At 46.2% G+C, this 15,115-nt stretch overlaps 1 protein-coding gene across 5 annotated transcripts in view; it reads left to right on the top strand.

The window, feature by feature from the left end:
• Positions 1 to 13,648, top strand: part of SEPTIN10 (septin 10) — a 67,876-nt gene extending 54,228 nt beyond the window's left edge. For 2 of the 5 annotated variants that reach the window (XM_062210077.1, XM_062210078.1), the window contains 3 exons: positions 3,074 to 3,206; positions 6,543 to 6,730; positions 8,466 to 13,647. In XM_062210077.1, coding sequence (XP_062066061.1) covers positions 3,074 to 3,206; positions 6,543 to 6,730; positions 8,466 to 8,481 — 337 coding nt within the window. In that variant the 3' untranslated portion in view covers positions 8,482 to 13,647. Of the gene's footprint in view, positions 1 to 3,073; positions 3,211 to 6,542; positions 6,731 to 7,142; positions 7,226 to 8,465 lie in introns of those variants that run through there. The other 3 variants (XM_062210080.1, XM_062210076.1, XM_062210079.1) reach the window with 3 other exon arrangements.
• The last annotated feature ends 1,467 nt before the right edge of the window (positions 13,649 to 15,115 follow it).

Here is a 15,115-nt window from a genome sequence, read left to right as displayed (position 1 = left end):
CAGTGAAGGGTGGCAGTGGAGGCATAGTAGAGAGCATAAGCTTGACTTGGGGTCTGTTGGCTTAGTTTCTTGTGAATCAGGTACTCAGGAGAAGTCCTAGGTGTTTAGATGGTAAATTGAAAATATGGGCAGGAACAAGATTGCCTAGACAGAGAAGCACAATTGGAAAGACAGGTGCCTCAGTAATGGCTTGAGACAGTCTAGTGTTGGTCAGCTGGGTAGATAGCTAGGAGAGCATGAGAAGGGTCGGGGGAGGCGAAGGAAAATCATCGGAAGACAAGTGAAGGACAGGTGTGTGCTGCACAAGTGCAGAAATGCTGCCGTCAAGTTCTTTGGAAATACTGAAGGTCGAGGTGTGTTAAACAAGAAGAGCAGTGGTTGGAGGGCTACACGGCCAGGACTGGGTAGATTCAGGGGAAGACTGAGAACAGACAGTATCTCTGGAATGGAGTGAATGAACTGAAATCACCCTTTTGTTCTGTGCTCACGATTCATACTCCAGGCCAGGAGTATGCAGTAGGCCCAACTTAGGTCACATCCTTGTCTCTTTTGAGTGGAAGTGAAACTGATGAATTGTGCCACTGGGCAGCATCCCAAAGGATGGGATAAGTCAATCAAGAATCATAGATTGGGGCCAGCACTGTGGCATAGCAGGTAAAGCCACCACCTGCAGTGCGAGCATCCCATGTGGGCGCTGGTTTGAGTCTCAGCTGCTCTTCTTACAATCCGGCTCTCTGCTGTGGCCTGGGAAAGCAGTAGAAGATGGCCCAAGTCCTTGGGCCCCTGCACCCATGTGGGAGATCCAGAAGAAGCTCTTGGCTCCTGGGTTCAGATTGGCACAACTCTGGGCATTGAGGCCATTTGGGAAGTGAACCAGCAGATGGAAGACCTCTCTCTCTCTCTCTCTCTCTCTCTCTCTCTCTCTCTCTCTCTCTCTCTTCACTCTGCCACTGCCTCTCTCTAAATCTGCCTTTCAAATAAATAAATATATCTTTAAAAGAATCATAGACTGCCCATCACATCTGTTGAGTATTTCCTCAGTTTGGCTGCATCTGCTCACTGATGAGATACAGTATAGAAACCAGAGAGGCGGAGTGGGATCATCGATTTAGGCTGCAGACTGGGAGGGGTGGTACCTGGAGGTTACTTGCAGAGGACAAGCAAGAAAGGTGGGGGCTAGATTTCATCGTGAGGGTGGCGCCTGCTCTGCCGGTGCTTTCTCATTTGTGAATTAATGATTTGGTAAGGCTTCTGTTGATCATTATAGCCTGGCAAGTTAGGCAGCTTTTATTTTTTTCTAGTTTCAAGAAGTTACATTCTGGGGACTCTTTGCCATTTAATTTGTTAGTCACTATAATTTGGCCTGCATATAAAATCTGTCCCCCAGGATGGGGTCTAACTGGCAATTAAAGAAACTAAACTGACCCTTGTTAGGAGGACGTTCATCTGTCCTTACTTCCCAGCTCTCGCCACTGCTGGTTGCCCATTCCTGTTTTGCTGAGTCAGAGTTGGTGTCCTCATCGTCAGCACTGACCATTGCTTGTCGTAAGTCCCGAGTAAATGCCGTTTTACTCTTAAAGTTTCACATTAGTGGTTTATACGAAACATGTTTTATAATATTTTAAATACTGAAGTTTAATCATCTCAGATTAATATAAGTAATCTCTTTCCCACACTTAATCACCTCTTTAAAAATATTTTATCATTTAGAATTTTTGAGGGGCTGGCATTTGGTGCAGCAGTTAAGATGCTGCGTGGGACACCCACGTCCCATATTGGAGTGCCTGGGCCCACTTTCTGGCTCCAGCTTCCTGCTAATGGACCACACAAAGCATCAGCTGATGGCTCAAGTAGTTGGGTCCCTGCTTCTCACAGTGGGAGACCCAGGTTGAGTTTCTCGTTCCCGGGCACTTGAGGAGTGAGCTAGTACATGAGAAGTGTCTCTGTCTCTTTCTCTCTGCCTTACAAAACAAAAAAATAAATAAAAGTCCAGATGAGCAAACTAACTTGAGTACATTTAAAGGATAATAAGGGTTAAAAATGATAACAATTTTTTATTAAAATCTAGCACTTGTACTTTAAAAAAAAATTTTTTTTTAAATTTATTTGAAAGGCAGAGTTACAGAGAGGAGGAGAGATAGAGCACAATCTTCCATTCACTGATTCACTCCCCAAAAGGCCTTCATGGCCAGGACTGGGCCAGGCAAAAGCCAGGATCCCAGAGCCTCCTCCATGTGTCCCACATGAGTGCATGGGCCCACACACTTGGGATATCATCCACTGCTTTCCCAGACGCATTAGCAGGTAGAGTTGGGCAGGACGTAAGTGCCATGGCAGTGACGACAAGGAATTACCTCCAACTGGGGAGCATGAGGATGCCATTATAGTAGTTGCATCTGAATTTGGTCTTGAGGGATCGAGCAGAGTGGAAGAGGGTGGGAAGGGAGAACGGGTGTAGGAAGTGGGAGAAACAGTAATTGCGCCTGGAAGGTGAGGTGTGCTTCTGGAGCAGTGAGGAAGTTGTGGCTGGAACCCGCAGGGGCTGCCTACGTTTGGTGAGGGCCAGACTGCAAAGTGTTGGATTATTTTAGTCCCGCTTAAAGGAGGTGGCACCTGGTTCTGTAGGAAGTGGAGTGGTAATGTTAGGAGGAAACATGAGGTCTGTTTTCTGTGTAGGTGTAAACTCTAGGAGTGGCAAGAAAAACCAAGTGGAAGAAAGAGGAACTAGAAGCCCAGAGGTGGTTGAGATTAGAATCGTGATGAGATCAGTAGATAGGGCAAGGGAACACTTCAAGATTTCAAGATAACAGGGAAGCCAGCTCACAAAGATGGAAAAAGGAGCATGTTTGGAATGCATGGGGGTAGTCCTTGTGAAATAACTGTTAAACCAATATTTTTCAATTGTCATAGTGTCAGCTGTAGGACTGGCAGTGTTTCATCTCATGTTGCAGGAAATTGCCTGTTTGGGATTGCTCTAAGTCAGAAAACACCAGTACTTACGTGTATGCCGTGTGCTGCGAGACGTGTGCTACGTGATCTTTAGAACTTGAGAATAACACGGATAACTCTTTAGTCTTCAGGAGACCTATGAAGCCAAAAGACACGAGTTGCATGGTGAGCGCCAGAGGAAGGAAGAGGAGATGAAGCAGATGTTTGTGCAGCGAGTGAAGGAGAAAGAGGCCATACTGAAAGAGGCTGAGAAGGAGGCAAGTACGGCCGCTCCGTGTGATTCCGTTGGTTTTTTAGGTGGAAGGTGCTTTGGGAGGCCACATGTCCTTTAAAAAAGTAGTGTTTGGGGGCCCCGGCACTGTGGTGTAGTAGGCTAAGCCTCCTCCTGTGGCTCTAGCATCCCACATGGGCATCGGTTCAAGTCCCAGCTGCTCCTCTTCCTATCCAGCTCTCTGTTGATGGCCTGGGAAAGCAATTGAGGATGGCCCAAGTGTTTGGGCCCCTGCACCTGCATGGGAGGCCCAGAAAAAGCTCCTGGATCCTGGCTTCACATCAGCCTGGCTCTGGCTGTTACAGCCATTTGGGGAGTGAACCAGTGGATGGAAGACCTCTGTCTCTGCTTCATCTCTCTGTCTGTTCCTCTGCCCCTAATACATACATACATACATACATACATATATATATATATATATATATATATATATATATATATATATATATAAAAGTCGTGTTTGGATATAGACTAAAAAATTCATGGTGTGAATGAGTCAAGTTAACATCTTGGCCTTTTGAGTAACCATTCTTTCATCTAAAATCATTTGCCAGAAACTTAAACTGGGTTACTAAGACGTGTTTTAAATATACCGTAAATAAAAACCTTAGCTGTGGCTTGTTGAAGCCTGTGTTGAGAACTCTTGGGGCCGTTTGCCATGAGACTGGGTAACTGCAAGCTGTGGAGCTGCTGGTCTTCACATCTGAACTCAGGCTCTTTGGATGCAGGTATGTGGTCTAGATGACACAGCCAAAGACGACATCACCAGTGAACTTCCACAGGTCCAGGCCCTTCAAGCAGTGCTTGTAGGTGACTCTGAGTCAGGCTGTGGTCTGTAGACCTACAGACGACACGGCAGTGCTGACTTGGGAGTAAAGGGCTGCATCAGATGAGAACCATTTGACTGCACAAAGGAGTTCCCAGGAGAGGACAGAAGTGTTCGTACTGATGAACTCGATGGTGTGCGTGCCAGAAAAGGTCCCTGTAATTTAATGTTGCAGGCTTTTTAATTTCAAGTATCTTTGTAGTGCTTGCTATTAAATGAACCCCACAGGAAATGGTTTTGTGAAAGTAATAGTCTACTCATTTTATTTATAACTTGAATTTTTATATTTTATTTTGAAACGGTTCAAACAACAGAAAAGTGAAAGTATAGACTACCTGAGTTCCTCCCCAACCCTAAGAAAATTAATAGGGATGCCATAATCTCACCAAATGGCCATTTTTAAATGTTTTTCCTCTTTAGTTTTGCAGGAAATTTGGGTGAACGTGGTGCCTGAAGTGTGAAGAGGCCTTTCAGGGTATTTTAATAATGCATATAAAGTATCCAGCCTCTCCCAGGTTACAGGGGCGCACCTTCTCCGAGAGCTCTGACTTCCCTTTGATTGATACCATGTCTTTGAATGACTGCTACAGGAGGCCCACCCTTAAACACACACATTTACTGTCTTAAAGGAAGAGCTGTTCAAATAAGGAAAGACTAAGAAACGGATGCTTCTCTGGAAAAGTATCCCCTGGAATAAAACAGTCTTAGGTTCCGTCTCAGCCTTGTCTCCCACTGCAGATTTCCCCAGAGACCCGCTGGCTCAAAGGATAAATTGTTCCATGTTCGGAACATGCAGTTTTTTTAAAGTTAATTAATTGTACTTATTTATTTCACTCCCCACATGCCCACCATGGCCAGGACTTGGCCAGGCCAGAGCCAGGAGCTTGGTCTGTGTTTCCCACATGGGTGGCAGGAGCTCAGCTATTTGAGCCGTCGTCTGTTGCATCGTTAGCTGGAGTTTAGCTGTCTGGTTTCTACGTTCCACCTCTGATTTTTAGTGAAATATTCCTCAACTAGTAGATGCCATCTTTTCTAGGTTGTTGCCCTTAGCTGAAAATGCTACCTGAGGTTTATCTAACTGAACCAGAAAACAAGAAAAAAAAAAAAATGTTGTCTTTGTTGCTGTAGATTCCAGATACTGTGCCTCAGACTCTAGATGCTGTGTGTGGTTGGACACGTGGCCTGTGGCTGATTTCATATGAAGTCTGCTCAGGTCCCTAGGCTTTTGTTGTTTTTCTGAGGTAAACCACAATTAAACCAGGTTCACCTACTACTTCCCGGTGCCTGGACTGTTTGATCTGCCATGCAGAACTTGGCATGTGTTTCAAGTGTCTCATCTCCTTACTGGCTTCTCTGTGAGCTGTGCCAGAGGAGGGGAACTCGAGGATAGACAAGCATGGCTGTGGAACCATCCAGTTACCCTGTCCTGTGCCGTCCTGAGGGTTTCCCTGTGGGCGCCACAGGACTGGGGTGGGGCCTTAACTCCCCGGGGCAGTGGTTAGGGCAGTGGGGCTCCCGGGTGACTGGTATTCCTAGCCACGTATTGGAAGTGTTAAGTAGGTTATCAGGCCCATAACTGACAGTTGGTCCTTCCTGTGCCTTCTCCAGGCCCAGAGGGGTCAGTGTTAAAGTGTTTTCCCTGGGTCGGAGGTAGGCAGGATGCCTTTGTGGGTTGTTGTTGTTTTGGTTTTTTCTTTGTTTGTTCTAAGATTTATTTATTTGAAAGAATTACAGAGAAAGGGAGAGACAGAGACATCGTCCACCCATTGGTTCACTCCCACATGGCCACAACAGCCAGGGCTGTGCCAGGCTAAGCCAGGAATGTGGCGCTCCATCTGGGTCTCCCATGTGGGTGCAGGGGTCCAAGCACTTGGGCCAGCTTCTGCTGCTTTCCCAGGAGCACTAGCAGGGAGCTGGATGGGAATGGAGCAGCTGGGACCCAAACTGGCGCCCATGTGGGATGTTGCCATCGCAGACTGTGGCTTAACCCTCTGCGACAGTGCCAGCCCCAGGATACCTTTTGTCTTTGTAAAATTTATGTCCTGCTTTTAGGCAGAGACGAGAGAGCTCTCTTGAATCTGCTTCTCAGGGTTCTTGACATAAATTCACCTACTTTCCAGTGGGGTTTACCAGTGTAATTTTCAAAAACTGTTTCATGACACATATTCTCTGTATTTGGAAAAGAAGAGCTTGTTTTGTCTTCTTTTTGAGGAATCCCTTTATTTTTTGTCCCTTCTTTTTAGTGAGTGTGGACTAAAGAAATGTAAGAGGCTTTGTGGGGAGAATGTAAAGAGAAAATAGAAACTCTACAAAAAGATCAGATATTTTAAAAACTAAACTGAGTTTTGTTCAGAAGTTTTAAAAAGTATGGTTTTTATAGGATTTGAGTGGAGCATTTTTGCATGGGAACTCACTTAAAAATTAAGCTGTGAGCTTCAGTGCGTGTGTGTGCTGCCACACTGTGTCACCAGCAGGAACTGCACTTTTGTCTCACAGCTGCAGGCCAAATTCGAGCACCTTAAAAGAGTTCACCAAGAGGAGAGAATGAAGCTGGAAGAGAAGAGAAGGTTGCTGGAAGAGGAAATAATCGCTTTCTCAAAGAGGAAAGCCACCTCCGAGATTTACCAGAACCAGTCCTTTGTGGCGTCGGGTGGCAACCTGAAGAAAGACAAGGACCGAAAGAAGTAAGACCCCCACCCGCCCTGGCTCTGAGGCCCAGCCCACCCCACCCGGACCCTGCCGCACTGCCTCCTGCGGCTCCTTGTCCCCAGCGTCTGGAACACCAGCCTGCATGTGTTAGGTGCTCAGTGAATATTTGCGAGAATGAGTGAATGAATGAGCAAAATAAAATGCATTCCAGTGCAAAAGTCAGGGGGTCTGCTCACTGTGGGAGGGGCAGTAGGTGCTCTTGCTGCCCGGCCCAGCGCTGCCTCCAGGACGCAGCTGTGCCCGCTGACCCACCGAGAGTCATTAAATGGGAGGTGTGTGCTTGCTGGGGTGCTGTGGGTGTGACTTAGTATTGTATAAGAAATCTAACAAACAACACTTAACAAATTCTACTGATACTGATTTTGTGAGAATTTTTATTTTAATAAGGGAACCAGGCTATCGATTCGAACTCCTGTGCTTTGATGTCAGAGCTTGTGAAACCAATGGTGGACGTAAAGATGCAGAGGAAGGTAGAGAGGGCCACAGTACAAGGGGGCGGCCATGAGTAGCATTTGGATGATAATCTCAAGGCTTGTAGGTTTGGGTATGTGTTAAAGTTACCAAAGTTTTAGAAAATAAGTTTCATTTTTCCGTGTTGATAATTGCTGCTTCTGTTCTTCGTGTCCCTCGTTTCATTTCTCCTAATTAAAATGTGCTGACGGTTTTCCTGTGTGAACGGCTCTGTTGAGGAGGCTCCTCCGGGTCCTTGTCTCTGTTTGCTCCACCTCCCTCGGCCCCTCCCGGGTCAAGCCCTCCCGTGCTCCTTTCCAGAGCAACGCTTCTGGGTCCATTTCTCAGTGCTCCCGTCTCAAGCCCAACATGTTCAGACTATTGCAGCTCCGCAGTAGTTAGGATACTAGCAGCCCTTGGCGGCTTTGTTTTTTAAATATGAGAACCAAACCCATGGTATTTGGGTAGATTTAATTAGCCCATACATTTTGTATTTTTGAGGGGAACAAAGAAAGGTTTCTCATGTGTGATCTTTTAATGCAGGGCTGGGGAGCCTTTTTTTTCTGCTGACAGCCATTTGGGTATTTATAACATTTGCAGGCCATACAAAATCATCGACTTAAAAATTAGCCCACTGTAGAGTTAATGAATTTCGAGGCCCACCAGCCATTGCCGTGGCAGGGCCAGACAAGATGATTTTGCAAGCCCCCATTCATGTCTAACATAAGCTCCACAAGGGTATGGGCCTTCATGTTGTTCACTGATGTATCCATCCTCCAGAGCCTAGAATGAAAGTAGCCCTGCAGTTGTTTGTTGAATGACTACGATAGTATAACAACTACATTGTATTCAAGCATTGAATTTCAAAAGCTAAACTGTAGTTTATTACTGCTTTGCAGCTTGCTGTGAATGATGGAACAGAGGGATCCTGTACCCTCTTACCCTTTCAGCCTAACCCTGGAGTGCTAGAAGTTAGGGGCCCTGTTTGTTCTTCTTAGTGTGTGAATGACAGTTTATGTTTTCTTTTTAAAAACTCACCAAGCCAAATTTTTTTGAGAGCTTAGAAGAATTCACCCTCAAGAAAATATGGTTTGACACTTTTGTTTCTTTCTATCCTTTTTCCAAATCTCATAGCTAAGTACTCTCTATTGGATATATAGTTGGTCTTTCTGTAAAAACTTTATAAAACATGATTCTAGTAATTCTTATTTCCGGTATAGCTTTTTATTGTACTAATCAAAAGGTTTCCTCTCTCTCCAGCTCCAATTTTATGTAACACAGAAGTTGCAGAGCACAGAAGATCTTCACAAGCCTAAGTCATTAAAAGTTACCAGCATGCTTCGCTGTTCTTGCTGTTTTTATTTGCTGTGTCATTCTCTTGCTGGCAGATGGCCACCATTATCTGACGTTTATGGAAAAGTGCCTTCGGGGTAAGGTCGATATATAAGGAGGTCAAAAGAAAAGCCGCAGTGGAGGATTCCTGACACTGTCACCGTTGTTAGAAATTTCTGGGTTGCTTTTTGTAGTGGATCTAGATCTCTTCTCCTGCTGCCAGCTTCCTGTCACTCTGCAGTGCAGTACACCAAAGAGCAGTCTCAGTGCCGTTAAAACAGAACTCATTCACGCTGTGGATGTCCAGTTATGTTATAGTGCAAGATGAGCTGGGTTTTTGTGTATATACTAGATGAAAAATTCTGAGAATATATTTCAGAATGTACTATAGAGCTAAAATTCTAACCTCAGTAGTTTTATAGGACTTTTTGAATTTTTGATAGTTACCCAGTTGTTACTGTCCTGAGCTTCTTGTCAGATGGTATGAGGTGGTGACCATGAGCGCTGTAGGATGCCTGACTGTGCATCAGTGTATTGACACAGTATGCTTGAACGTGGAAACACTGCCTTGCCTAGCCCTGTCACCTGGTGGCAAAGTGCCTTTGAGCGTGAGTGCGTCACACACTCTTTCATTAGGATGTGTTGTGTGCCTGTTAAACATGGTCTTCCAGGAGAAGAATAATAAGGTCAAATTATCTTATTAAAATAACTTTTTTAAGAAAATAGCTATAAACATCCGAATATTAAAGATATAAAAATTTAGATGTTATATCTCAAGGATATTTGCCTTCATTGCCTTTGTAGAATTCTCAGAATGTTTGAATGGTTACTAACTTTTTTGAACAGTCATATACGTATATAGATTTTCATTTTTTTGTTCTTGAATATTCTAAGTGAAACTGACATCTCTTGACAAATATATCTACGCATTTACTAAAATGTGTTAAAATTTAACTTTTCCTTTTGTGAACTGTCATCTTCAGTATTTTACCGACCTTGCTTCATTTAACTATATGTTTAGATTATGTTAAGCGTGCAGAGGTATTTTACCAATATTTGCAGAAAAAGATTTTGCTTAGTTTATGTGAGATTCTGAGCAGTGCTTCTTTTCTTGTTTTCATGAAGTTGTAAAAATTGTAAATAAAGACTTGCATTTCATCCACAGTTTATCTGAACAGACACTTGAAATTCCAGGTTTGCATCTGAAATTCAGAGCAGGGAAACAGTGGGTGCCGGCTCAAGTTCTTGGGTCCCTGCCACCCATGTGGGAGACCCAGAATTCCAGGTTTCTGGTTTTGGCCTGACACGGTCTTAGGTATTGTGGGCATCTGGGGAGTGAAGCAGCAGAGTGAAGATCTCTGTCCATCTCTGTCTCTGCCTTTCAGATAAATAAAACTTAAACACATTGCTTAAAAAAAAGACCAACTCCCTAACATATTACAAATGACTATTTAGGTTAGAAAATGAGGTATTAGCCACTGATGCTTGCATTTATACATTTTCTGGAAACAAAGCTAGTCATGTTTTGTTCAAATTTTTTTTCCATTAAGCTTGTAAAAGAGAATTGTCTCTAACAGCCATGCATCTGTATATATGTATGATAAAAAACTGTTTCACATAGACTGTGGTTTGAATTTCAAAACAACACAAATGATAAGGCATTTCAGGGATTATTATTCTTATCCCTGTTTTGTAAATTTACTCAGTTTGGGTTCCATTCTCATATTGGTTCAGGCATGGGGAGTGTCACACAGTGAAGCCCTCCCAGCTGACCTTAGAGCTCAGCACTTAGAACAGCATTTTTCCACCTCTGAAATGATTGCAGTGGAGTTGCTGTTTGGGGGAACAGGTTTTTTTGTTTGTCTTCTGTGTAGACTTACCCCCATGTAAATGCCTTTTGGGGTTCCCTTTAACTTGTGGCTATGACTTGAGCCTTGGTTGCCCAATCATAAATGCTTTCATTTCTTCACAGCCAGTCAGGAGAAATCAGGTTCCTGCACTGATTTTGAAAATACAAGATTTTGGGCCGGCGCCGCAGCTCAATAGGCTAATCCTCCGCCTAGTGGCGCCGGCACACCAGGTTCTAGTCCCTGTCGAGGCACCGGATTCTGTCCCGGTTGCGCCTCTTCCAGGCCAGCTCTCTGCTGTGGCCCGGGAGTGCAGAGGAGGATGGCCCAAGTGCTTGGGCCCTGCACCCCATGGGAGACCAGGAGAAGCACCTGGCTCCTGCCATCGGATCAGCGCGGTGCGCCGGCCATTGGAGGGTGAACCAACGGCAAAAGGAAGACCTTTCTCTCTGTCTCTCTCTCACTGTCCACTCTGCCTGTCAAAAAAAAAAATTTTTTTTTTTAAATAAAGAAAATACAAGATTTTGAAAACCACTGACCATTCTGTCATGATGAGGTGGTGGGAAAGGGAGGGAGCTTACTGCTCTAGTCTAGGGGAAGACAGTTTAAAGAAAGTGGAGAGTGTACTCTCAGGGAAGAGTTAGGGAGAAGACCCGAGGAAACTCCATGCCAACTAGAGGGACACTGTGGAGGGTGTGGAGGGTGTGGATGCACACAGCTCAGCTGCCAGAAGCCGCAGCACCGGTTTTGGAGGGGGAGGAGCTGACACTGCTGCAGCAGCCCAAGCCACTGGCGATGAAGCTGCAGGACCAGCCTGGCCTGAGTCTGGCTTGGAGCCCTGTGGGGGACTGTACCTGCCAACCTAGGGGGAGAAAAAAGGGAGGGCATGTTTCTGTCTGCCCAGCCACCTGGCACTGGTGTCCTGTAACCAGCGCGGAGAGGGCAGGCACCATTTTGCACATACATAACAGCTGTGCCAGCTCATGTCCACGCACCCAGCAACCAGCCGAGAGGAGATGCCCGAGTCTGGCTGGGAGAATGGACAGGGGCCTGGGAGGCTTGTGCTGAGACTGAAAACTGGCTGTGCGGGAGGGCACACGGTGGGGCTGGAACCTTGGGTAGTCACTGTGGGCAGCTCACACGTGGGCTCCCTGGTTCCATGGTGAAGGTCATTGCTGTGCTCACAGTGAGGACGATATGGATCCTCTATGTGGGTCTTGTCACAATGTGGACAAATATTGTACCCACTGGGGCTATAACCCAGACATTGGTCTTCTTGGAGGAGAGCAGGTGAGCATGAGACTCATTTGTGGAGATACTTTTTTTTTACATTGTGATGGCTTTTATTTTTTTTTTTTAAAGATTTATTTATTTACTTGAAAGTCACAGTTACACAGAGAGAGGAGAGGCAGAGAAAGAGAGGTCCTCCATCTGCTGGTTCACTCCCCAGTTGGTGGCCATGGCCGAAGCTGCACTGATCCAAAGCAAGGAGCCAGGAGCCTTTTCCAGGTCTCCCACGTTGGTGCAGGGGCCCAAAGACCTGGGCCATCTCCAATACCTTCCCAGGCCACAGCAGAGAGCTGCATTGGAAGCAAAGCAGCCGAGATTTGAACTGGCGCCCATATAGGATGCTGGCACCACAGGCGGTGGCTGTACCCACCACGCACAGCTCCCTCCCCAGTGGCTTTTATCTTTGGACTACAACAAGATACCCCTAAAAGAGCACAACACTTCAGTACTAGAATGTGAAGGTGAAGAGATTGGAGAGATGCCAGAAACGGAATACAAAAAGCAATCAGAAGTAAATCTAAGAACAAAGGAAATTTGCACATGACATGAATGAAAAATTTTCCCATGAAATTGGAATTTTAAGAGAAATGAAAAAAATTCTGGAAATGAAGGATTCAGTAGCCTCCTGGCCAGATTTCCCACGTGGGTGCAGGGGCCCAAGGATTTGGACCATCCTCCACTTGCTTTCCCAGGCCATTGCAGAGAGCTGGATCAGAAGTGGAGCAGCCGGGACTCAAACCGGCACCCATGTGGGATGGCAGCACTGCAGGCCGTGGCTTTGCCTGCTCCACCACAATGCCGGCCCACAATGGCTTATTACAGTTTTGGAAGTCAGAAGGCTGACGTGGATCTCTGTGGGCTAAAATCAAGGTTAATAGACCTCTCTGTTCCTCTGGAGGCCCCCAGGGAGAATCCAGGTCCTGAACATTTCCAGCCCACAGAGACTGCCTGCATCTCTGGGCTCAAGACTCTTCCCCATCTCCACAATCAGCAAGGTGGGCCGCATCCCCTGTTGCGTCAGTCTGACCTCCCACTCGACCTCCCTGCTTTCCTTTCAGAGACCCTGGGAGGCAGCAGGTGATGGCTCAGGTAGATGGATCTGTGCCACCCACGTGGAAAACCTGCACTCAGTCCCCAGCTCCTGGCATCATTACATCGGGCCCTCCAGGGTGATCTCCCTGACAACCTGAATTCTCCATTCGCAGGATCAGAGATCCAGATCAGGGGAACCTGCGCCTACTAAAATACCAGCAGCCCAGCAGCTCCGGGCATAGAAGTGTATTCAAGAGAAACAAAAACGTGGCTGTACAAGGACCGATGGAAACATTTACAGCAGCTTTTTTCATCATCTGCAAACCCCAAACCAACCCAACTGACCATTAGCTGGTGAGCAGATAAGCAGTTGTGTTTCATCTGTGCAATGACAAGGAGCAAACCAGTATGTGCAAGGAACATGCAAAATACACGCATGTTGAGTCCCCCATACACGCCAAGTGACATCTGCATGGCTCCTTATGTGACATAACAAAATTGCAGGGACAGAAAGCAGTTGTGTGGATGCTGGGTGTGCTAGTTGGGTTGAAAGTGCACAATGAACCTTTTGGAGTTGGGGTGGGGGGAAGGGAGTCCTTACCATCATGGTGGTCATGTGACCACATGGAGCTGTAAAAACCTGTGGAGGGACCAGCACTGTGGCATAATGGGTAAAGCTGCCACCTGCACTGGCTGGCATCCCATATGGGCACCGGTTCAAGTCTCAGCTGCTCCACTTTCAATCCAGGTCTCTGCTATGGCCTGGGATAGCAGTGGAAGATGGTCTGAGTCCATGGGCCCCTGAATCTGCATGGGAGACCCGGATGCAGCTCCTGGCCCCTGGCTTCGGATCGGCGCAGGTCTGGCCATTGTGACCAATTGGAGAGTGAACCAACGGGTGGAAGACCTCTTTCTCTCTCTCTCTCTCTGCCTCTCCTTCTCTCTCTGAGTAACTCTTTCAAATAAATAAATAAAGCTTTTAAAAAAAATCCTGTGGAACTGTACCTCTAAAACATTGTTTCCTACGTGTAAGTTATACCTTCCTAAGTCTGGTTTTGTTGAAAAGTGAAAAGGCCAAAAACAACTGGGGATCTAAGCAAAGTATCACTACAAGTTGGTTTACATTGAAACCTTGTCAACAAAGTTGACAATGTGGAAGGAATGGCAAACTTGTTTAAAGGATTAACTTGCTGATGGAAGAAACAGAAAATATCTTCACAAAAGAATCTGTAATCAAGATCTTGTAAGGTTAGGCTACGATAGCTTTCAAAGAGCAAAACCAGGCTCTCATAAACTGCCAATGGGAGGAGAACAATGGCTTCCAAAGACATCCCGCCGGGATTTCTGGGTCTTGTGCTGCCTTCCATGGCCATAGGGATCTTTTGCAGGTGTTACAATTGCAAACCTTAAGATGGCTAGGTGAGCCCAGTCTGACTGCTCAGGCCCTTGAAAGCTGGGAGCCATCCTCGGCTATGAGCAGAGACAGAAGATAACCCGAGAGCTGCAAGGCCACACACCTGGGACAACAGAAGCTGGAGGAGGCAAGGGAACAGATTCTTCCCTGGAGCCTCTTCCACAGGGAAGCAGCCCTGCAAGCATCGTGATTGTAGGCCGGGGAGGCCAGAGTCAGATGTGGAGCCTCCAACGCTAAGTCTGCATTGCTTTAAGCCCCTGAGTTTGTGGCAATTTGCTCACACAGCAATACAAAACCACCGTGTTCCCCAAGAGTAGTTTAAAGAGTGCCAGGCATTTGGTGCAATAGTTAGGATTCTGCTTGGGGCATCCTCATCACGTACTGGAGTGCCTGGTTTCAAGTCCCAGCTGCACTCCGGATCCCAGGTTCCCGCTAATGTGCACCTGGGGAGGCAGCAGGAACTGTCCAAGTAGTTGGGTCCCTGCCACCTACGTGGGAAACTTGGATGGAATTCCTCATTTCTGGCTTCAGCCTGGCCCATCCCCAGCTGTTGTGGGCATGTGGGGAGTGAACCAGAGAATGGAAGCTATCTCTCTTCTCTCTCTAAATAAACACTTAACAAAACATACAATTTTATTGATTTATTTATTTGAAAGGCAGAGAGAGATGTTCCATCCACGGGTTCACTTCCCATCTGCCCATAACAACCAGGGCTGAAACTCCTTCCAGGCCTTCTATGTGGGTGGCAGGGGTCCAAGCACTTGAGCCATCATCCACTGCATCCCAGTTTGCTTTAACAGGAAGCTGGAGTATCAGCAGAGCAGCAGGACTTGAACTGACCCTGTGGTATGGAATGCGGACATCCGGGCAGCTGCTCCACCTGTGCCACAACACCTGCCCCATTTAAATTAAAAAAAAAAAAAAAGTACATGTGATAAACAGACCCCATGAGGCCAGCATGAATTTCATTTCAAAGCCTGATAAAGACATTTTGT

This window comes from Lepus europaeus, chromosome 13, assembly GCF_033115175.1.
Source record: "Lepus europaeus isolate LE1 chromosome 13, mLepTim1.pri, whole genome shotgun sequence".
Classification (NCBI taxonomy): Eukaryota; Metazoa; Chordata; class Mammalia; order Lagomorpha; family Leporidae; genus Lepus; species Lepus europaeus.
The sequence above is the reverse complement of the archived record's forward strand: the minus strand, read 5'-3'. Positions and strand labels throughout refer to the sequence as shown.